The sequence below is a fragment of the Bufo bufo genome, chromosome 1 (assembly GCF_905171765.1).
Source record: "Bufo bufo chromosome 1, aBufBuf1.1, whole genome shotgun sequence".
In the NCBI taxonomy this organism is placed as follows: Eukaryota; Metazoa; Chordata; class Amphibia; order Anura; family Bufonidae; genus Bufo; species Bufo bufo.
In genome coordinates, this window is record NC_053389.1 from 569613030 (window position 1) to 569638479 (window position 25450).

The following is a 25450-nucleotide window of genomic DNA, read 5'->3' on the forward strand; positions in this document are numbered from 1 at the left end:
TACTTTTCTTGGTACAGAACTACAGCCCCATGGGCAGGAGTGTACCGCCAATGAGGCCAGGTGGATCGCCTCAGGCAGCACCAGGAAGGGGCAAGAGGGGGGCAGCGGAAGGGCCATGGGCATTTAACACTTTGATTGTGGCAAAGGGGTTAGGTTATGAAATTGGCATGGGGGGGCGCCGTTTCAGTTTTCGCCTCTGCTGCTGGCATGGGGGGGGGGCGCCGTTTCAGTTTTCGCCTCTGGCAGCAGAACATCTAGATGCACCCCTGTCCACATTACATACCTGTGTAATACTTCTAGGGGAGAATACCTGTATAATACTTCTAGGGGAGAATACCTGTGTAATACTTCTAGGGGAGAATACCTGTGTAATACTTCTAGGGGAGAATACCTGTGTAATACTTCTAGGGGAGAATACCTCTGTAATACTTCTAGGGGAGAATACCTGTGTAATACTTCTAGGGGAGAATACCTGTGTAATACTTCTAGGGGAGAATACCTGTGTAATGCGGCTTGTATTGGGGCATCCCGAGGTTTCATAGAGTCCATTAGGAAAATAAACACTGGGCCAGATTTACTAATGTGTCTGCGCCTAGAATCTGTTTAAAAAGTTGGCACAAATTGGTGCAACTAAAACATTAGATTTGGGAGGCATGCAGTGGTGCAGAATCGACCCATATGGGTGGCCTAATCAACAACATTGTTACCCGCATTTTTGCAAGATTCTTGCTTCTTGCCATTTGTCCAGTGCCCCCCCCCCCCTCCTTACGATCAGGGTATGAAGAGCTGCGGCTAAGCCTAAGCTAAGAAGATTCCCCACAGGGACCAGTGTCATTGACCTTGATGGGAAGGTGCAGGTTTGAGGCTTATAATAGCTCAAGAGGTTGTTAATTAAATAAGGACCTTGAAAGAACAGAACTCCAATTGTCCTTCTCTGGGAAGCAGCCTCCATGACTTGCAGAGCCGTTGAGAGAGAGAGGGGGAACTGGATTGTAGGAGGGGAATGATGGCGGGATGTCATTAGTGGCCGCCTGCAGCTATTCATGGGAACTCTGCATCCTGAATTCAGAGACATTCACTGTTTGGGTTCTCAGAGTTCACTGAACACCTCTTCAAAGTTCAATGCACTAAGTGAAAAGCAGGATTCCCATAGAAGACGTTATTCAAACTCACATACATATTTCAAGACAGGAGGATTTGTTTGAATGGTATTTTGCTTAAACCTGTGGGTTTCACTTTGTTTAATTCCGGCTGTAAAGAAAGTCGCCGCAATAATGACATTAAATGGGACTATTAGTGAAAGCACGGTTCCCTAAAGTATTTAGACTAGATCCAAACCAGCAAACAGCAATTTATTTGAGTGTTTAGTATCTGTGCTGTAGAATTTTTACTGAAGTGGTTTAGTATAGGAAACATACAGTAAGTCGTTTTACAGCTATAAAATCTAAGGCTAGTTTCACACTAGCGGCAGGGGACTCCGGCAGGCTGTTCCGGCGGGTGAACAGCCTGTCGGATCCATCCTGCCGCTAGTTCACGTGTGCCCCCGGACTGCAACTCCGTCCCCATTGACTATAATTGGGGCAGAATTACGGCGGCAGTACGGCAGCCGCACTAAAAGTACTGCATGCAGTACTTTTAGTCCAGCTGCCTCTCAGTGTGCGCTGCCGTGCTGCCGCCGGAACTCCGCCCCTGCCCCCATTATAGGGGACGGGGGTCAATGGGGACGGAGCGGCAGTCCAGGGGCACACGTGAACTAGCGGCAGGACGGATCCGACAGGCTGTTCACCCGCTGGAACAGCCTTCCGGAGTCCCCTGCCGCTAGTGTGAAAGTACATACCCTTATATTGCTAATTTTTAGAGGTTACAAATGCTTCTAAGGGTGGGTTTACATCATGTTTTTTATGCCTTCATCTGAATTATATGTTAGGGAAAAAAAGGATACAAAAACGCAGCACACCATGTTCTTGTATACTGTAGAGTCCGTTAAAAAAAAGTATACTTTTTTTTTTTTTCAATGGAACTCTGATGAATGGATGCCACTGTATGGCATCAGTCTGAGGCATCCGTTTAACATATACGCTTTTTGTATACGTTAAACAGAAGGGAAAAATGTAATGGGAACCCAGCCTTATACATTTTACATTCTAAGGCCTCATGTACATGAACGTATTTTCTTTCCGTGTCCGTTCCGTTTTTTTGCGGACCGTATGCGGAACCATTCAATTCAATGGGTCCGCAAAAAAAACGGAAGTTACTATGTGTGCATTCCGTTTCTGTATGTCCGTATTTCCGTTCAACCAAAAAATAGAACATGTCCTATTATTGTCCTCCGCATTACGGACAAGGATAGTACTGTTCTATTAGGGGACAGCTGTTCCGTTCCACAAAATACAGAATGCACAAGGACGTCGTCCGTATTTTTTGCGGATCCGTTTTTTGCGAACCGCAAAATACATACGGTCGTGTGCATGTGGCCTAACACCGCTGTGTCCTAATCCATCTTTTTATGAACATTTTAAAATAATTTCCATAGACGCTTCTCTACTGCAGATATTAGGATTCTTTACTATTGTCAATTCCCCTGTGAAGACACATCCCTGTATACATTGGGACTGCAGCAGAACTTCCACATCAATGCCTTGTTTCCTATGGAGATACCCTAAGGAGACCCGATTGCGTGTCATTTTTTTTTGTGTGTGAAAAAAACTAGAAAAAAATATGCTTAAATGGAATCTGTCACTAGCATATTAGCAAAATTTTTTTTTAATGAATCCATGTGTAATAAAGTACCTTATATCCATATGTCTTGTTCTTTTTATTGTGAGTCTTGTCATTTCTTCAAAAAAACGCTTCTTATGATATGCAAATTAAGCTGTAAGGAACCAAAGGGGCGCTATTCTTTCTCCACGGTGCCCAGGAACGCCCCTCTGAAGTGCCGTGCCCGCCTAAATTTGAAAACTAATAACGCCTCCAAGTTCATCTAAATCGCCTCCCAGAGGCGAGGCTAAGTGCCCCCCAGCGCCGCACTCAGCGGCAAACACCCCTGATCCTCCTCTCGCCTGCAACCGAAATCCCGCGCAGGCGCAGTGACGGCGATTTCCTGCGCCTGCGGTATGATAAGACGACTGAGGGCAACAGCTTCAACAGCGTCACTGGGCATGCGCCGATCCCAGTGACGTGTTCGCTGTTTCCTCAGCCAGCTAAATCGCCGGCACTGCACCTGCACGGGATTTCGGTTGCAGGCGAGAGGAGGATCAGGGGTGTTTGCCGCTGAGTGCGGCGCTGGGGGGGGGGGGGGGGAGCACTTACCCTCGCCTCTGGGAGGCGATTTAGATGAACTTGGAGGAGTTATTCGTTTTCAAATTTAGGCGGGCACGGCACTTCAGAGGGGCGTTCCTGGGCACCGTGGAGAAAGAATAACGCCCCTCTGGGCTCCTTACAGCTTCATTTGCATGTCATAAGAAGTGTTTTTTTGAAGAAATGACAAGACTCACAATAAAAAGAACAAGACATAAGGATATAAGGTACTTTATTACACATGGATTCATAAAAAAAATTTTTTGCTAATATGCTAGTGACAGATTCCCTTTAAAGGGGTTGTCTCACTTCACCAAATAGCATTTATTATGTAGAGGAGGTTAATAGAAGCCACTTATTAATGTATTGTTATTATCCATAATGCTTCCTTTGCTGGCTGGATTTATTTTCCCATCACATTATATACTGCTCGTTTCCATGGTTATGGCAATCCAGCAGCAGTGGTTGTGCTTGCACACTATAGGAAAAAGCACCGGCCTATGTACGATCCTGCGGTCTCAGCCACCAGAGAGGCTGATACCTTTCCCTATAGCTTGCAAGCACGACCACCAGTGATAGATTGCACCTTCTCTTTTCTGCCTCATGCACTGATCATTCACTGTCTATTCACTGTCTTGCTAGACATAGAGATGAGACAGATTTTCATCTTCTCTGAAGGATCAGTACATGACTGCTGTCCATAGAAGGCTATAGAGACTGGAGGGAGCAGTGACAGAGTGGGAGAGACAAGCACACACATAGACCCTGCAGCTGGTTGTAGTGTTTTACTGTCTTACTCCAGTGCAGGATTCACAGCACCACTTCTAAATACTGTTTTATAGTGTCCTTTCCTAACAATTACATATGAAGCCTGCATGGGGGAAACACTGGTAAGACAAATGTGGTATACTAATTACAAGTCCTCTTTAAGACCTGGGACTGTCCCTGAAAATTAGGATACATTCACACGACCGTATGTATTTTGAAGCTAACGGGTCCACAAAAAATGCAGAGGCCACACGGACAGCATCTATTTTGTGGATCCCTATATATACATAAGGTCATGTGAAAGTATCCTAAGGAAGAACTGGTGACTTTATCCTTTTGATACCACATTTGTTTCACCTCTTTTTGCATATGATTATAGTGTTCTTTAGACACCTCCAATCCCATACTTGTTCTGAATCTATTTTGGGTCATGGATAGCTCCATTCATTAGATCTATGAGCACATAAATAATCAATTTGGCAGTCACAGTAGATTAGATATGAAGGGTCATATTTCTGCTGTGCCAGGAATACCTTTTCTGCTGTCTCAGCCTCCGGAAATCCCTTTCTTTGGCCAACAAATGTTTCGGTTCCTCGTGGTACATTTGGGAACTACAAATAGAGAACAACCGACAGCCCTGCGAGCAGGGGAATTCATCATACTTGACAGATTGCTCTTGCTCCCTTTTGAATGCGGAAATTTAGGCTGGTGTATACGAGCATTGTGATGGGAAAACATCATGGGTTGTGTGATGGACAACTGGTTACACAGTATGTTAATCTTTGTTTAATTGGGATGAAAATAACTGCAGGGCCTTTGACTGTTCTTATGTTAGGCAGAATATATGTTAGAAGGAAGGTTTCATGTAACTCCCCTTGTCTTAGCATTCCATGTCCCAATGTAATGCCGGCCTTTGATGTAAAGCCACAAGAGCGCAGCTCTGCACGCTACATTATACAGCTTGGAGCAGCCTGTTCTCTGCAAATTCACAACATCTTTTTCTCTTTGTGTTTTGCAGGAATTGATAGATGTTGACAGCGAGGTTGTTTTTGAACTGGCAGCATACATCCTGCAGGTAAGAAGGCTTTCTCCACCGCCTATCAGATGGTTCTCACATGGGGGAACGAAGGAAGATAATCAAATCTAAAGCATTGTCATCCACATCATACGCACCACATGCTTTCAAATGCAAAATGTGATATCAATTAAGATTGCAACCTTGCCTTCTTCTTTTTTTTTGGTTTCTCAGATTCCATATGTGTGTAGGATAACTTGGCCGTCCCTTCTACGTCTAATGAGCCCCATGTGAAACCAAAGACCTTTATTTTAACTTGACTTTTTAATACCATTGAAATAAGAGTCTTGCTTCGCTATTTACATTTTTAGACCATTTACTTTGGTCAGAAATTGCATTTTAATGCTCTGCTTGTATTTTCTATGGTTGTGTAGACATCCCTTTGTCACAGTTGGTGGCTCTTAGGAAACAAGCTCAGTTTAATGTACCAGGTCACAATACAGAGAAGGAGTCCTGACGTCTACCCGTGTATCCTGCTGCAGCTTGTATTTGTTCTCTGGAGGCCCTTGTTACCAGATTGTCAGCTCTTAATGTGGCATCACACAGCTCCAAATGAGATGTGAGATTTCTGCCTAGCAGAAACTATAAAACTGAACCAATAACTGTTATGTTCCTGTTCCTAGTTACCCAAATAGTGTGGTACATGTATTCCTGGGCATGCACACCATGTCCACAGATGGTATTCACACTGCTCCTCTGCTGTATAGGTGCCGCACCGTAGACATATATAGTCTTGGAACGCCTATTTTGGCCTTCAAGATGTGGGGATTTTTTATTGTCTTTCATCCCTGCCTTCTGATAGCCATAGCTTTTTTTAATATTATTATTATTTTTTACAGCTATGTCCCAGTGATGAATGCCTTTTTCTGTTCCTGAAATGCAAACACTGCATTTTATGGTAGCAGTCACTACTGGGAGCTGCATGCAATGGCAACAGTGTAAATTCCTATGCACAGACCTCCCCGTAGCGGTGTCTTATGATACAGAGTATGAAGGAAGCAGCCGACATAGAGCCATATGGAGAAATTTATCAATGTGGTTAATGCTAGTTGTCTGGTGTAAATACTGTACATTGAGGAATATGGTGTATGACAGGGATGCCCAACTTGCGGCCCTCCAGCTGTTGCGAAAATACAGTTCCCAGAATGCCTGGACAGCCTACAGATATTAGGGCATGCTGGAAGTTGTAGTGTTGCAACAGCTGGAGGGCCGCAGGTTGAGCATCCCTGGTGTATGAGAATGAACACCCTTTTCCATTTTTTCCAACACAGAAGTTAGGTAAAGTGCAATAACATTTATATATTTTACTCACTTATATAGTGCTGACATATTCCACAGCACTTTACAGTGGAGCTTACAATCTAAGGCTAGTTTCACACGAGCGGTAAAACCTTCAGGCAGGCTGTTCTGGCAGAGGCATAGCCAGAAAAAGGCTGCAGCACTGCCAGGCCCCATTGACTATAATGGGACTCGATGGAGATCTGGCTGGGATTCGGACAGACAAATTGGGGTTTTTGTTCAGCGAATTCCGGCACTAATGCCAGAAACAGACCAGCTCTCTGCCTAGTCACATTATAGTCAATGGGCTACAGCAGGGGTCAAGTAGTATTTGGCTAAGTTCCTTATCAATATGTCTTTGGAAGGAAACCAGAGTACCAGGACAAAACCCACACAGACATGAGGAGGGCATACAAACTCCATCTAGAGGTTGTCCTTGGTCAGATTTGAGCCCAGGACCCCAATGCTACAACACACCAGCGCTAACTATTGAGTCACCATGCAGGCATCTGAACATACAGTCCTGATCAAAAGTTTAAGACCACTTGAAAAATGGCAAAAAATTATATTTAGCATGGCTGGATCTTAACAAGGTTCCAAGTAGAGCTTCAACATGCAACAAGAAGAAATGGGAGTGAGACAAAACATTTTTTGAGCATTCAATTTAATGAAAGTAACTATTAAACTGAAACAGGCTGTTTTTCAGCTGATCAAAAGTTTAGGACCACATGCCTTTAAAAGGCCAAATCTGTGCAAAGATGTGGATTCATTGTCATTTTCTGTCAGGTAGTCACACGTTGTGATGGCAAAGGCAAAAAAACTCTCCCTTTTTGAACGTGGTCGGGTTGTTGAACTGCATAAGCAGGGTCTCTCACAGCGCGCCATCGCTGCTGAGGTGGGACGCAGTAAGACAGTCCTTTGGAATTTCTTAAATTCTTAAATGATCCTAAGGGTTATGGAACAAAAAAGTCAAGTGGAAGACCCCAAAAAAATTCATCAGCACTGAGCCGGAGGATCCATTTGGCTGTCCGTCAAGACACTGGACGATCCTCGACCCAAATTAAGGCCCTTACTGGTGCTGATTGCAGCCCCATAACCATCAGACGGCATCTGAGACTGAAGGGCTTCAAAAACAAAAAACGTCTTCAAAGACCTCGTCTCCTTGAACGCCACAGAACTGCTCTTTTGGACTTTGCAAGAGAGCACCAAACATGGGACATTCAAAGTTTTATTCTCTGATGATAAAAAATGTAACCTTGATGGTCCTGATGGTTTCCAACGTTACTGGCATGACAAGCAGATCCCACCTGAGATGTTTTCAACGCGCCACAGTGGAGGGGGCGCCATAATGGTCTGGGGTGCTTTTTCATTCAGTGGAACAATGGAGCTTCAGGAAGTGCAGGGGCGTCAAACGGCCGCTGGCTGTGTCCAGATGTTGCAGAGAGCATTCCTCATGACTGAGGGCCCTCATCTGTGTGGTAACGACTGGGTTTTTCAACAGAACAACGCTACAGTACACAATGCCCGCAAGACAAGGGACTTCTTCCAGGAGAATAACATCACTCTTTTGGCCCATCCTGCGTGTTCCCCTGATCTAAATCCAATTGAGAACCTTTGGGGATGGATGGCAAGGGAAGTTTATAAAAATGGACAACAGTTCCAGACAGTAGATGGCCTTCGTGCGGCCGTCTTCACCACTTGGAGAAATGTTCCCACTCACCTCATGGAAACCCTTGCATCAAGCATGCCGAAACGAATTTTTGAAGTGATAAACAATAACGGCGGAGCTACTCATTACTGAGTTCATGTTTGGAAGTTGAATTTCTGTTTTGGGGGGGTTTATTTTTTTTTTGGAGGTGTGGTCCTAAACTTTTGATCAGCTGAAAAACAGCCTGTTTCAGTTTATTCGTTATTTTCATTAAATTGAATGCTCAAAAAATGTTTCTTCTCACTCCCATTTCTTCTTGTTGCATGTTGAAGCTCTACTTGGAACCTTGTTAAGATCCAGCCATGCTAAATATGATTTTTTGCCATTTTTCAAGTGGTCTTAAACTTTTGATCAGGACTGTATATGTTCCTGCACAGTACATAATTAGAGGCTGAGAATGAATACGATGCAATACCGTACCGAATACCAATTTTCTCTTCCAAAGTTCTTTAAATTGAACAGACTCCGGTCTCCATTGCATTTCTGTCTAATTTGGTGCAGTGGATAGTTTCTAGGATGAAACAACTAAACTGGTAACATCTTTGCAGTTTCATGAAAAGTCATGCTTATTATGGGGAATCGAGAGTGTTTTCCCAATGTGTCTTCGTGTCTAGATGATACAGTTGTTTGCCATAGGCAATATTTAAGGACAGCTGAGTCACTATAGAGGATGCAAATGACATGAAATGGCTGAAAGCCCTATAGACTTTTTTTTATTGGTGACCAGGATCTTCAAGCTACCTTTTTGTCTGTGTATTCTCTCTAGCAGTGCTTACAAGGTCTGAGTTAAAAAAGAGCTGTACAATACAGAGGTCATTGTTGAATAGCATCCTTAAACCTCACGATTTGCTGCTATCCAGTGTTGCTATGTGACATTGTACAATATGGGAATCAAAGCGGCACGAAGATAAAATAGGCATAGATCAGGGATTAAGATCTTCCTAGCAACTTACTATGGTGCTACAGCTGCCTAGCAGGCAGGGCAGTTGAGGCTGAAAGGTCCTGTGGCATGCAAGGATTTTCTGCATCATTAAGTAGGGTTGCGGCAGTGACATCTCCCCCTCCCCCATGCTCTTAATTGTAAATGTTTGAAAGATAGTAAGACTAAAAACTAACACGAAGCTTTCTAATGGGGTGACGGGGCCTCTTTAGGGCCATTCTTCAGAAATTCAGCTTCTCTGTAAGTAAGAACCTATCAGCCATGGGAAAGTGTTCAGTGTCCAGGCAGAAGAGCTTCCTGAACAATAAACTATGGGTTCCTGATCTTAAAGGAATTTTATCCTGCACATATATTTTTTTCTAATATACTGCAAAATTCAGTTTATGGTATATGATTATATTAAAATGTATTTATTGTAATGGTATGATGACAATCCTGTTTCCTGAATTAGTTCCTGCTATTGACTGTTTCCTGTGTAATTAAATGTAACTGTATTTTAATTGACTTAGATATTTCCACCAACCTTGACACTATAATATGGATATGGATATGTTGGGAAATGAGGGCGGGGGCCACAATATGAACTGTGTTATAATTCTATAGAATACCCGCAGTGGCGTAGTGTGGGTTGCCAGTGCCCAGAGCAAGCCAAGTATTGTGCCTCCTAACCTATGGGCACACAGGGTAAAATCAGAGTCTGCTAAACCCAGTAGGTCTGCTCTTCCCTCTACTTTTAGACTGTTCAGAACCTCCAATGACGTCATCACAGGTCCTTTAGCTTTCTAAGCATCCGAACTGCACTGATGATGCCGAGTGTGCAAAATCAGTGCACTTAATGGCTCCCTGACAGATGGGACCACTGTACCTGGGCACAGTGAATGGCATTGTCTGTGCCCAGGCAGCTGGATACCCCCTTGCAGTTTGTCACCAGGGGAAATTGCCCCTACGCCGCCCATGTTATGCCCATCTAGGTCTACCCTATTTGGCAATATGTAACAACTTTCAGGGATTAGGAAAAAAGGGGAGCTAAGAGGTGCATCTGTCAGCAGTTCTGTACCTATGAAACTGGCTGACCTGTTACATGTGCCCTTGGCAGCTGAAGGCATCTGTGTTGGTCCCATTTTCATATGTGCCCGCATTGCTGAGAAAAATGAAGTTTTAATAAATGCAAATGAGCCCCTAGGAGCAACAGGGGTGTAAACATGATGCCTGGTCCTGTCAGTCAAAGTTCAGAGGACGTGGCAGTTGCAGAGAGGGCTCAGTCTCTCTCTGTCACGGTAAAGCCCCCATTGGTCCTAGAGGCTCATCTTCATATATTAAAAATAAATTTTTCCCAGCAATGCAGGCACATATGAACATGAGACAAGCACAGATGCCTTCAGATGCCAAGTGCACATGTAACAGGTCAGCCAGTTCCATAGGTACAAACCTGCTGATAGATGCCCAGAGAACTAGCTTCAGGACAGTGAGCAGTGTGACACTTTAGTTATATACTCACTGGCTTTCCCAATAAAGGCCCTTTTATACAGGCCGTTACACAATCAATTATTAGGAATAAACCAATAGCTGTCTTATTGCTGAAGGGAGATGATAGTTGCAAATACATGCGGCAATCATTTTCTCCGTATAAGGGAGAATGATCCCTATTACAGTAGTTCGTCCTCATACAGATTCAGTGCTCGCCAGTACTACATCCCTGTTTACAGAGGGTAATATTCTGCCAGCAAACAATAATTTTATGTGTTTGCTAGTTTGCCAGGTGATTGTAGGCACCTTTACATGGGGCAATTATTGGGAACAAGCATTCCTACAAACACTCGTTCCTGATGATTGCCCTAATCCTTGGCCCATGTGAAAGGGCCTTCAGTCTGTGTATGCCAAGCCTGCTATTAGCAATGTGATATATAAAGGTCTAGCTCTTCTCCTAAGATCGTCAGCCCTTCACTTACATACATTAGTCTGGTGTTCAACCTTATCCTTTTAATAGAGTCAGATGTTTTTAGTAGTATGTAAAGTTTTTGGAGGTAAGAAATCAACCATATATAGAACCACCATATTTCACAGCACTAAAGAGCCGTGAAAGATGACTACCCATGTGTACTGGTTCAGCTGATATCGCTAGTCATGTTTCAAGTTCTTTAATGGACTGGACATTGACTTACAGGGTAGCCACCTTTAGCAGTGGTACCAGAGAGACTGTTTTCTTCCTTCTAGAGGAGAGCTGATTAGCATATTTTCCCATTGCCTGGAAGACTCTCTAGACCAGCTGGATCTCTGTTAGGAGAACGAGAATCCCCATTCACATGGCTGCATGACATTTTCATGCCCTGTAGTTTTCCTGTGTGTCTCTCCAAAGACTTTTTAAATACAAATCCAATGTACAAAGAAGAGAAGCAGTCATAGGTTTTACCCGTCACTAACTCTTATTTGTCTCCATTTTAGGAGGCAAAGGGAGACTTCACAAGGTAAGTCTATAACTTCTCACTTGTTTGTTAAGATATTCACTTATAATGTTGACCTAGTCGGAAAATACTATGGGGGCCATTTACTATCCAGAAATATTCCTATATTTGGCATATTGCAGCTCAAAGGTTATTGGCGCTGCAATCTGCCAGGTCTAAAAAAGTGGGCGCGGTGTGAGCGGGGAAGGGACGGGCAGCCTTGTCTCATTCATCATTTTCTACACCTGTTTCAGGCGTAGAAAATGGTCATAATATAAGCCAGCTAGGAAGCTGTCTTACATTTAGAAACGGCGCTGGATGTGCCAAAGTTATGGGGAGGCCGGCGCCTCTTCATAACTTCGGCTGATCCTCCGTCAGCACAGGGGCTTATTAAGACTGGCGTTTTATTGTCCCCAAAATATTCCAACACATCTTAGTTTACTGGTTCATTTTCCAGTTGTCATTTCCTAGACCATACCTACCAAAGTATCACTTTCCTTTCCAAGGGTTGCATTTTTTTTATTTTACTTACGGGTATTATTTTCATGTATCTTTCTATCTTTTCAATGAGGAGGGGAAGACTATTGTTTTAAGTTCCATGTGATAACCACTGCACTGCTAATGCGGATACATTGTTTCTTTTGGCCGTCTCAATGAAGATCTACGCTTTAATTCAGAAAATATGTATCTGGATTCTTCTGCCTATAAAAAGTGCACATAATATGTAATAGAAGAAACAACCAGGAAAAATGTGTCATAGAGCAATGAAAATAAGATGCACCGGACATAAAATCGATTTGCTTTGCCTTTCTATGCACAGCTGACTGAAGTGTACTCAGTAAAGTGATCACCAGAAAAACAACACAAGTCGGTTGAAGAGAGTGCTGTATTTCAGGATTATAGACAGCCGGCTGACGTCCAGCCCTGTTTACATTCCACAAGCTGGGAGATGGAGACATGCTGACAATGTTGTTGGAGCCTAGAGCTTCACTGGAATGGGACCAGCAGCTACCGCCACTACAACCTAGATGGCATTCAGTTAAACAGTGAAGAGGACGTAGCTCCTGCACAAGTACCACGGCCTCTTTAAACAACTGATCTGTGGGGGTGCCATGGAGTCGCATCCCCACCGACTTGATACTGAGGATAGGTTATAGGCAGGGCCGGTACAAGGCAGGGGCCGAAGGAGCGGGTGCCCTGGGCGCTACCATTTGCGGACAGGAGGGGGGCGCAGGTGAAGTGCCAGCCACGGCCCCCCCCTACATCATGCTGTGCCCCCCCATGTGCCCCCCCAACTAAAATGACCCCCCCCCCCCCCCCCAAGTGAGCAGCCGCCGCCGGGCACAGGGAGATGAGCGCTTCCATTGCGCTCATCTCCATTGTAAACTGTCTGTGCCAGCGGAGGTGCAGGGGAGGGAGAGGCGTGTCCCTTCCCTTTCCTCTGATAGGCTGCAGGCAGGCACCGAAGTGGAGGAGAGGCCCCGCCCCCTAATTACTCCTGTTTACCTTTCTAAAGCTAAAGGACCTTTGATGATGTCATCACAGGTCCTGTAAGGGAACTGCACAGTGTAAAGTGTAGTTCCCAGGTTAGAACAGTGCATCTGCCAGGACCTGTGATGACATCATCTTCAACATCACAGGTCCTGCAGAATCTAGCAAAGGAACTGCACCAAAAATGGTGTAGTTCCTAGGTTTCAAAGGTACATCTGCCAGGACCTGTGATGACATCATCACAGGTCCTTCAACCCCTAACAGCAAGTATTAAAAGTTCACAAGCAGCTCTGTATTGATCCATACAGACTGGAATGGAGAGGTAAGAGGAGGTCCTCCACTTTTTATCATTTACCCCCCCCCCCCCCTCCATGCCCTGTTTTTACTCATTGCTCACTCATGTATACTACTTCAGACAGTTACCACTACCTCATGTACCTCACAGTGACTATAATGCATAACTGACCACATATTTCTATAAACACTGCATCTACAGTATTATACCTTCTATGTGTCACATCAATACACTGCTCTGTATATATATATATATATATATATACACACACATACATGCACACACACTGCATATATTACACAGTATTATACATGCAATATGTACAGATATATAGTATATACCGCAGTGCACTGATATGTGAGGTATGAGGTATAATAGATGCTGTGTGTACAGATATCAGTACACTTCTGTATATACTATATATGTGAGGTACGAGGTATAATAGATGCAGTGTGTACAGATATATAGTATATACAGCAGTGTACTGATATGTGAGGTACGAGGTGTCAATACACTGCTGTATTTACTATATACCTGTACACACTGCATCTATTATACCTCGTACCTCACATATTACACTACTGTATATACTGTATACACTGCATATATTATACCCCGTACCTCACATATCAGTACACTGCTGTATATACTATATACCTGTACACACTGCATCTATTATACCCTGTACCTCACATATCAGAACACTAGGGAATATACTATATACCTGTACACACTGCATCTATTATACTGCGTACCTCACATAACTGTACACTGCTGTATATAATATACATCTGCATCTATTATACCTCTTTTGTGTGCCAGGGCTGTTTTGTAATCCCATTCCGGCCCTGATGGCATGAATTATAAAACGCAGCAGCAAGAATAGTTCATGGAACAAAGGGAGGGGCTATAAAAGGGGAATGGGGGCCCAATTTAGATTCCTGCTATGGGGCCCAGTGATTTTTATGTACGCCCCTGGCTGCAGGCACTAGGCCGGCAGCCTATCAGAGGCCGGCGCAATGACGTCATCGTGCCGCCTGAGCCTTACATTACAGCGTGGGACACAGGAAGAGGCTGCATCGCATCGCTGACACTTAGGTAAGTATAAGTGTTTTTTTTTTGTTTTTTTTTACAATAGTGTTACTGGCACATTGGGGGGGCTTATTACAAAACTGGCACATGATGATGGGGGGGACTTTATACTGGCACATGATGATGGGGGGGAACTTTATAGTGTCTGTGACTTTCAAAGTCCCACAGTCCTTTGTTCTATTGCTTTAAGTATATTCTTGTTTTGAAACAACATTGATTCTTTTTTAAAAACGGGGGAGGGGGGGGGGCGCAGTTTGCCATCTTCGCCCTGGGCACCAAATGGCCTTGTCCCAGCCCTGGTTATAGGTCATCAATATACTAGCACAGCACAACCCCTCAATCAGCAGGATCAACCCTACCATGCACTATGCCCGGTTTAATAGGGTTCATCCTGCTGACAGGGGCTCTTTAATCTAAGAATCAGTTTGTTACTAGTGTTTAAAATATCATTATGACAGGGGTACCACGGCATTTTACCTAACATTGCAAGGGCATCTGTACCTGCAGTGGAAAATACTAGAACACATACAAAAATCTGTAACTGAAGGGATTATCCCATGATTAATGAAAAAATGTGTGTATGATTAATGAAAAAATATATAGTGTATATACTATGCTCTGTATATAGTATATGGCAATCTCTAAAAAAGTTTGAATCAGCCCTCTGCCTCATTTGGAACCTGAGGTCTCCCCATTCATTGCCTCAATTTCTCTGATAGATTTATATCAAGCTGGCAGCTGCAGAGGAGTGTCTTTCTGCTACAGCTAAGAGGGCAAGACTTTTCTTCTGTAGCTTTCTCCCTATCACAGCTCAGGAGGCGTGTCTCTGCTCTCCCTATCACAGCTCACGGTGTGTGTCTCAGCTCTCCCTATCACAGCTCAGGAGGCGTGTCTCTGCTCTCCCTATCACAGCTCACGGTGTGTGTCTCAGCTCTCCCTATCACAGCTCAGGAGGCGTGTCTCTGCTCTCCCTATCACAGCTCAGGAGGTGTGTCTCAGCTCTCCCTATCACAGCCCAGGAGGCAGTTGAAGAATGAAACTGAGCATGTGCGGCCTTCTCAGTGAGCAGGACAAAGAAATAAGAAAAAGAGCAAACAGCAGGTGGCGCTTTACAGATACATTTTATTGTAAATCTCAGTGGCCATACTAAATTTTTTAATTACATGCAACACCTTTAAATGGCTATGGATTATTTTATTGTTGTGCATCAAATTTATTAAGCCTTATTCACACGTCAGTGTTTGGTCAGTGATTTGTCAGTGATTTCCATCAGTGATTGTTAGCCAAAACCAGGATTGGAGCCTCCACAGACATAAGGTATAAGGGAAAGATCTGCACCTGTTCTATGTTTAGAGCCGTGGTTTTGGCTCAATCACTGATGGAAATCACTGACTGTGTGAATAAGGCATTACCTTGCACGGTACATTTTTCAGTATTTTTCATTAGTGTGAATATGAGCTCTGTGCCTGTACATAACGAGGACTTTACATGGCTCAAGGTCAGGCCTTAACAAGCGCCAATTGGTGATATAAATAAATTGAGGCTGATGCAAACTGCAATAGGGATGAACAATTGTTAAGATGATCATTCACTCCTCTACACAGTTTGCATCATGTCAACAACATATCCTCTGATTACACAAGGAAATAAGCTGCTGAACAATTCTTGCGGTAGCATAAAGGATCTAATCCCCTGACAAATCTTTGCTCATTGGTTGGCTGATTGGTGGAGGATTTAGAAGGAACGATAAAGAATATTCTTTCCCGATCATCAGCCCGGTGTAAAGACTTCAGAATGATTGGCTAGTTTTAATTTTAACGTTTATTTTTATTTGTTGCGGGGGTAAGTGAAAAATCTCATCTTAAGAACTAGTTATATTAAGAATCTGTCACGGTGGGGGTGGGGATGTGTGCAGCCCTGAACTCCACCGACACCTCTGTCCCTGCCTATTTGCATGGCCCCAGTGGCGTACCTACCATATAGGCAGACCACGCAGCTGCTATGGGGCCGTGAAGAAGAGGGGCCCGAAGTGGAGGAGAGGCCCCGCCCCCTAATTGCTCCTGTTTATCTTTCTAAAGCTAAAGGACCTTTGATGATGTCATCAGAGGTCCTGTAAGGGAACTGCACAGTGTAAAGTGTAGTTCCCAGGTTAGAACAGTGCATCTGCCAGGACCTGTGATGACATCATCTTCAACATCACAGGTCCTGCAGAATCTAGCAAAGGAACTGCACCAAAAATGGTGTAGTTCCTAGGTTTCAAATGTATATCTGCCAGGACCTGTGATGACATCATCACAGGTCCTTCAACCCCTAACAGCAAGTATTAGAAGTTCACAAGCATGCCCTGTTTTTACTCATTGCTCACTCATAGTGTATAACTGACCACATATTTCTGTAAACACTGCATCTACAGTATTATACCTTCTATGTCTCACATCAATACACTGCTCTGTGTGTGTGTATATATATATATATATACACACACACACTGCATATATTACACAGTATTATACATGCAATATGTACAGATATATAGTATATACAGCGGTGTACTGATATGTGAGGTACGAGGTGTCAATACACTGCTGTATTTACTATATACCTGTACACACTGCATCATTTATACCTCGTACTCGTACCTCACATATTACACTACTGTATATACTGTGTATACCTGTATACACTGCATATATTATACCCCGTACCTCACATATCAGTACACTGCTGTATATACTATATACCTGTATACACTGCATATATTATACCCCGTACCTCACATATCAGTACACTACTGTATACACTATATACCTGTACACACTGCATCTATTATACCTCTTTTGTGTGCCAGGGCTGTTTTGTAATCCCAATCCGGCCCTGGTGGCATAAATTATAAAACGCAGCAGCAAGAATAGTTCATGGAACAAAAGGAGGGGCTATAAAAGGGGAATGGGGGCCCAATTTAGATTCCTGCTATGGGGCCCAGTGATTTTTATGTACGCCCCTGCATGGCCCGTCCTAACCGACAGCGTACAACTGGGCAGCAGTCCCTAGCTTGCGTACGTGCAGGGGCCTAAAGAACAATAAAAGGAGTGACAGGCAGGCATACAAACACTGAGGCGGAAGATAACAACGACACTAAGGGAAGAAACAAAGCAAGTTTGATACGAACCGGGTCAGAAGCCAAGAAGTCACGTCAGTACAAGGGGGGAAATACCAAGTCAATGTCAAGTACAAGCCGAGGTCAAAAACAGAAGTCCAAAGTACATAGAACACTAGTGAGGGTAAATAGATCGATCACAGGCAACCTTTGGCCAACAGGTTACCTGTTTAAATACCCCTGGCAGATGAGTCACGTGACATGGCCAGCGCCACGTGACTCATGTCCTGCCCCTCACTATTTCCGAGCGCCGATTCATTGTTATCGGCACTCAGTTCTCTTCCTGCTCGTTGCCTAGGGGATGGAGGACGCCGGCCACGCTGAGGAAGCGTGCGCGGCCGGGTCCTCCCCACCCTGCCGTCACCATGAAGACGAGGAAGCAGGCTGCGTTCTCGCTCCTCACCAGCGGGATGTCGGAAGCGCTGCATGGAGAACGTGCGTCGCCGGCTCCCCCTTACAGAATCTGGATTGTTTATAGTAGAAGGCAGTAAGATTGATACTAAACGGGTTTTCCAGGAGTTCAATAATGATGACCTATTTTCAAGAAACGCCATCAATATATGGTTGGTGGGGGTCCAACTCCTGGCACACCCACGGACCAGCTGTTTGAAGAGGCTGCGGCACTCTGGTGGCTTTATTTGTGGTGCCAATCCATAACATGGCGCTTATAGACCCTCAGGGTACACTTGCTGTACTTTTGTAACTCGCCTTTCAAGAGGCATATGAATTAGTATAGAGAAAATGTTGGGGCATTCACTGTATTATGCTTAGGGAGTAATGAGACATATGGCGGTACGGAGAGTTCAGAAAAAAAGGTAGGGCTCGGTATGTTGGCTTACAGGCTCTAAACATGTAGATTTGTGTACGTATTGTTTTTAGGACATTTGCCTGATTGTATAAATGAGATCATTTTGCCCTTGGTCCAAAGAATGTAAATAATAACATATGATAGCGCAGAGACTAGGACAAAGCGCTTAGCACGGACTGCGTGAGTACTTTTGCAGTGCATTGGTTTCCTTTCTTGTATGTCGTGTGTGCTTCTTTATTACTTGGTTGAACTAAGTCTTGTTACGTACATAGAGACAGATCTTGCCGTACTTGCTGTGGGCTCCTGACATCTTAGCATATATCATTGAAGTAAACAACGCAGCAAACATTTCTTTACATTATGTATAATAATATACAATTACCATTAGATCCACATATTAAGCCATTGTTTCTGTTTCCAATCATGGCTTTTTCCAGGAGATCTGTTCTTCCTCCAGAATGTGAAATGCAGTGGTTAACAGGAGCTCAGGAATATCCTATGCTGCAGAGCTTCTTGTTTTTTAACCTTTTCATTTTGGAATACCCAGCTGGTTATGATTTGAATACAATAATTTCCAATCCTGGTTTCCGGTACTCTACAAGGAAAAACCTTAGGGGTCCGACCTCAAGATTCCCTTTCATTTTCATTGTATCATATTTCATCTTGGAACTAGGGAACATTGCTATTGATATAAATGCCGTTTACTCCTTTCATGGCTTGTGATGGATGGCAGTCTCTGCGGATACCTGAAGGACACATTAACCGTGGACCTGCCTCAACTTCCAGAAATAGATTTAAAACATGTATATACAAGGTGTGCATAACCCAGAATAGCATAGCGTTAGGCTACATATTCAGTGTGAAGCTTAAGGTTGAAATTGTAGAGATTTCTGAGAAGTGGTTGTCCAAAATATATAAAATTCTTGAAACTCCTGCCAATAGACAATATCAAAAATTTGCTCGGGTCTCCGAGTGCTGACCTCAATCAATTTCCAACTTCCTGGCATGAATAAAGGTTATCCATAACAACCCAGATCATGAGATAGCAGTAGCCAATCGGAGCTTAAAGGATAACTGTCATACTTTTTTTTTTTTGCTAAAGTGTAGGGCAAGTAATAGGAAACAATTTTGCAATAGACTTTATTTAGCCAAAACGTTTATTTTTGGCAGAAAACTGGGGCTGAAATGGCCCTTAGCAGCACTCTTCAAATGAGCGTTGCTAAAGGCAATCCGTCTCCTATTAGAAAAGATGGGCTGTGCAGACGCTGTGCTTCCCTGGGAGACAGAAGGCTGGGCACAGGAGTCTTAGGAGTTAAAATTACATTTATATCCCCCTTTCTATGCAATCTAATGCTCCGTTACATTCACTGACCTGCGATCCCTGTGATAATAATTTATGAAGCAAACCGCCGGCTCACTGCGCACAGTGCTTCTACTTCCGGCGGCTGCTTCATGAATTATTATCACAGGGATCGCAGGTCAGTGAATGTAACGGAGCATTAGATTGCATAGAAAGGGGGAATATAAATGTAATTTTAACTCCTGTGCCCAGCCTTCTGTCTCCCAGGGAAGCACGCTTCAGAAGCACAGCGTCTGCACAGCCCAATCTTTCTAATGGACGGATGGCCCTTAGCAACGCTCTTTTGAAGAGTGCTGCTAAGGGCCATTTTAGCCCCAGTTTTCTACCAAAAATAAACGTTTTGGCTAAATAAAGTCTATTGCAAAATTGTTACCTATCACTTGCCCTACACTTTAGCAAAAAAAAAAGTAGGACAGTTATCCTTTAAGGGGCGCAGGAATGTGAAAAAAAAAAAACTTTAAAGGGGTTGTTTCACAAAACATATTCTACATTTTTCAAACCAGCACCTGGATCTGAATACTTTTGTAATTGCAGGTAATTAAAAATGTAGTATAGCCACTGAGTTATTCAATAAAATATATTTGTATAGCGCCACCTGCAGTTTGTTCTTTTCCTTATTTCTTGTCCAACTCACTGAGCTTGTTGACTATGTTCACTATAAAAATCTTCAACTGGTACCAGCCATATCTTCTGATAGAAGCTGTGATAGTTACAGGGAGAGAGCTGCAGCAGAAAGCACATGCCCCCTTAGCTATGATAAGGAGAGAGCTGCAGCAGAAAGGACACACCCCTGAGTTGCCAGGCTAAAGATAGTCTACAGTATCAGAACAAATGGAAAATGTTAGAAAGGTATTATCATATAGTAATGTATATAATATCTGATTTTCATCACATCATGTCATTTTACATCAATCATATCATAACGCCTTTAAGTAGGTTACTGAAAATGAATACAAATAAAAGATTGATAGGAAAAGCTACAGTTTTTGAATTCATGCTGTTGCCACTAGGCCCAGGCACCTATAGTACATGCTCCTGGTGTCTAGATTGTCTGGCACACTAGTCACCACCTGAACTATCTGTGCTGCCATTTGTTACGGGTCATGTACCAGTGATATATTTGCTGTTGCGTTATATATTTCACTGTAGATCTAGGCTTCTGTGGCAGAAGCAAATTATATGCTGGGTGAAGCGGAGGAGGGGTTTTCACTAAAATAATGAATGGGCAGTCATGAAATGCATGATCATGCTGAGTTCGCCAGAACCAGAGCTTTCCTTTGTTGCTCCATATGATGTCCAAATGGCTCAAAATAGCATGCAGAAAGGGGTTGTGCAGATGGATTAACCCTTTAAAGGGACACTACCATCACATGTTTGTTCTCACAGTATTTGAACGTGAATATTCTGTGTATTTTCTTGCCTTCAAAAAATTGGATATAATTTTTTGAAGGCATTTCATGTATTCTACTTCCTGCCCTGGCTCTTTAATTTCTTCCTATGTTTGGACTTTTAGCACAGCAAACAGTCTCACTTAAATTTCACAGTCAGACCATTCACTACGGCCAGAGAGGGAAGGGGATGAGAGACTAAAGGCCCCTTTACACTACCCGAACATCGAGCAGATCATCGCTGTTTATACCGCCGATTATCTAATGAACGAGTGAAGCACTCGCTCATTGGGTAACTGGATCTTTCAAGCCGTCACCTAAATCATTGTTTGCCGGCAGCAGATCGTGGTGTCTAATCACTAATTGCTGTCGGCAAACAGTGATTCTGTATGGGGATGAGCGATGGCATTAGTGATCGTTCCTCCCCATACTGTGCATGTAAATGCGGCGGTCTACTCCACTGACGAGCAAGCATTCCTTCCTGACAATCATCTGATTCATCTACCAGTGTAAAGGTGCCGTAAATTAGAGTATCACACACTACACCGATAAATGGAATGCTCTTCTGTGGGCATCTTTATCTAGGCCAATCAAGAGAACAGTAGAACTGTCGTACTGTCATTCCAATTCTATAATCTACTATTATTCTAACAGATAACAGGTGTCATTTTCAGTGGTATAGTGCTGCAGAAATGAAAAAGTACAGACAACAAATTATTTAAAAATGATTGTCCATGAATATTGAGCTTATAAAAATACCCTTTTCTGACAAAAATGTATAAAGTATTTCTGCAAGATATTTCGAAAGCTCCTTTAGGTCTTTTTTTATTTTATTTTTTTGTAAGTAATTTATTTGCTGTGTTATTTCTGCTTTAAGGTACAAGGCCAGAACTTTCAAGTTATCTCCTTCTGTATAACTATGACAAGGCTTCCGTCTTTACACTTAGGCAGCTAATTGTTGTCACGGGAGCATTGTGTTGATCAAAATCCCAATCTCCACTAATACATTAACAGAGAAGGTAAAATACTTTACTGGACCATAATGGATGGTATAGAATAGAATGGTTGGAGTGTATGCATCATGGTTCCTATGGAATACTATGTCACCTTTGACATACATACTTTCTATAAAAACGCTCGGTCATTAGAGCAGTTTACCACCAACAATAACACGTTTTCCCTTCATTGTTGGCATTACAATTTCTCCAGACGACGGCTCTGTTCAAGGAAAATGAACTAAAAGTATAAATCATGTTCTCCAGTTACTTTTGAGATTTGCCAGAGCTGGCTTACCCTCTTCATTCACTACAGCCTAAATACGCAACGTGAAATCTCTGCAAGGCTCTAAGCACATACATAGATATCTAGTAGAAGGTTCTGTATAAAGGAAGCAGAATGGTCGTGGATAAACATATGCTGTTTACTCGGATTGGGTTTCTCGTGTCCAGCAATGAACGGGTTAAGAAAATCAGCAGGGCAGGCCAAGAAATGTAATATGGCTTTAATCTTTCTGTTACATCTCATGCCATATGGGGTGGGGGATTTTTTTTTATGTTTCTTATAAGCAGACACACAAAAAGCCTTTTAAGGAAAGCTGTAAGTGTGTTTAACCACTTAAGGACCACAGGTTTATACCCCCCTAAAGACCAGGCCCTTTTTTACAAATCGGCACTACACTACTTTCACCGTTTATTGCTCGGTCATGCAACTTACCACCCAAATGAATTTTACCTCCTTTTCTTCTCACTAATAGAGCTTTCATTTGGTGGTATTTCATTGCTGCTGACATTTTTACTTTTTTTGTTATTAATCGAAATTTAACGATTTTTTTTGCAAAAAAATGACATTTTTCACTTTCAGTTGTAAAATTTTGCAAAAAAAAACGAGATCCATATAGAAATTTTGCTCTAAATTTATAGTTCTACATGTCTTTGATAAAAAAAAAATGTTTGGGTAAAAAAAAAATGGTTTGGGTAAAAGTTATAGCGTTTACAAACTATGGTACAAAAATGTGAATTTCCGCTTTTTGAAGCAGCTCTGACTTTCTGAGCACCTGTCATGTTTCCTGAGGTTCTACAATGCCCAGACAGTACAAACACCCCACAAATGACCCCATTTCGGAAAGTACACACCCTAAGGTATTCGCTGATGGGCATAGTGAGTTCATAGAACTTTTTATTTTTTGTCACAAGTTAGCGGAAAATGATGATTTTTTTTTATTTTTATTTTTTTCCTACAAAGTCTCATATTCCACTAACTTGTGACAAAAAATAAAAACTTCTATGAACTCACTATGCCCATCACGAAATACCTTGGGGTCTCTTCTTTCCAAAATGGGGTCACTTGTGGGGTAGTTATACTGCCCTGGCATTCTAGGGGCCCAAATGTGTGGTAAGGAGTTTGAAATCAAATTCTGTAAAAAATGACCTGTGAAATCCGAAAGGTGCTCTTTGGAATATGGGCCCCTTTGCCCACCTAGGCTGCAAAAAAGTGTCACACATCTGGTATCTCTGTATTCAGGAGAAGTTGAGGAATGTGTTTTGGGGTGTCTTTTTACATATACCCATGCTGGGTGAGATAAATATCTTGGTCAAATGCCAACTTTGTATAAAAAAATGGGAAAAGTTGTCTTTTGCCAAGATATTTCTCTCACCCAGCATGGGTATATGTAAAATGACACCCCAAAACACATTCCCCACCTTCTCCTGAGTACGGGGATACCAGATGTGTGACACTTTTTTGCAGCCTAGGTGGGCAAAGGGGCCCATATTCCAAAGAGCACCTTTCGGATTTCACTCGTCATTTTTTACAGAATTTGATTTCAAACTCCTTACCACACATTTGGGCCCCTAGAATGCCAGGGCAGTATAACTACCCCACAAGTGACCCCATTTTGGAAAGAAGAGACCCCAAGGTATTCGCTGATGGGCATAGTGAGTTCATGGAAGTTTTTATTTTTTGTCACAAGTTAGTGGAATATGAGACTTTGTATGAAAAAAAAAAAAAAAAAAAAAATCTGCATTTTCCACTAACTTGTGACAAAAAATAAAAGATTCTAGGAACTTGCCATGCCCCTCACGGAATACCTTGGGGTGTCTTCTTTCCAAAATGGGGTCACTTGTGGGGTAGTTATACTGCCCTGGCATTTTCCAGGGGCCCTAATGTGTGGTAAGTAGGTAAATGACCTGTGAAATCCTAAAGGTGCTCTTTGGAATATGGGCCCCTTTGCCCACCTAGGCTGCAAAAAAGTGTCACACATGTGGTATCGCCGTATTCAGGAGAAGTTGGGGAATGTGTTTTGGGGTGTCATTTTACATATACCCTTGCTGGGTGAGAGAAATATCTTGGCAAAAGACAACTTTTCCCATTTTTTTATACAAAGTTGGCATTTGACCAAGATATTTCTCTCACCCAGCATGGGTATATGTAAAACGACACCCCAAAACACATTCCCCAACTTCTCCTGAGTACGGCGATACCAGATGTGTGACACTTTATTGCAGCCTAGATGCGCAAAGGTGCCCAAATTCCTTTTAGGAGGGCATTTTTAGACATTTGGATACCAGACTTCTTCTCACGCTTTGGGGCCCCTAGAATGCCAGGGCAGTATAAATACCCCACATGTGACCCCATTTTGGAAAGAAGACACCCCAAGGTATTCAATGAGGGGCATGGCGAGTTCATAGAAATTTTTTTTTTTTGGCACAAGTTAGCGGAAATTGATATTTTTAATTTTTTTCTCACAAAGTCTCCCGTTCCGCTAACTTGGGACAAAAATTTCAATCTTTCATGGACTCAATATGCCCCTCACGGAATACCTGGGGGTGTCTTCTTTCCGAAATGGGGTCACATGTGGGGTATTTATACTGCCCTGGCATTCTAGGGGCCCTAAAGCGTGAGAAGAAGTCTGGAATATAAATGTCTAAAAATTTTTACGCATTTGGTTTCCGTGAGGGGTATGGTGAGTTCATGTGAGATTTTATTTTTTGACACAAGTTAGTGGAATATGAGACTTTGTAAGAAAAAAAAATAATAATTCCGCTAACTTGGGCCAAAAAAATGTCTGAATGGAGCCTTACAGAGGGGTGATCAATGACAGGGGGGGTGATCAATGACAGGGGGGGGTGATCAATGACAGGGGGGTGATCAGGGAGTCTATATGGGGTGATAACCACAGTCATTGATCACGCCCCTGTAAGGCTTCATTCAGACGTCCGTATGCGTTTTGCGGATCCGATCCATCTATCAGTGCATCCGTAAAAATCATGCGGACATCTGAATGGAGCTTTACAGGGGGGTAATCAATGACAGGGGGGTGATCAGGGAGTCTATATGGGGTGATCACCACAGTC

The 25450-nt window shown here is 42.9% G+C and overlaps 1 protein-coding gene across 4 annotated transcripts in view; it reads left to right on the forward strand.

The window, feature by feature from the left end:
- Window positions 1-25450, forward strand: part of FRMD4A (FERM domain containing 4A) — a 337700-nt gene that overhangs the window by 222516 nt on the left and 89734 nt on the right. For all 4 annotated transcript variants that reach the window (XM_040413154.1, XM_040413152.1, XM_040413153.1 and 1 more), the window contains exons 6-7: window positions 5084-5140; window positions 11509-11531. In XM_040413154.1, coding sequence (XP_040269088.1) covers window positions 5084-5140; window positions 11509-11531 — 80 coding nt within the window. The remainder of the gene's footprint in view (window positions 1-5083; window positions 5141-11508; window positions 11532-25450) is intronic.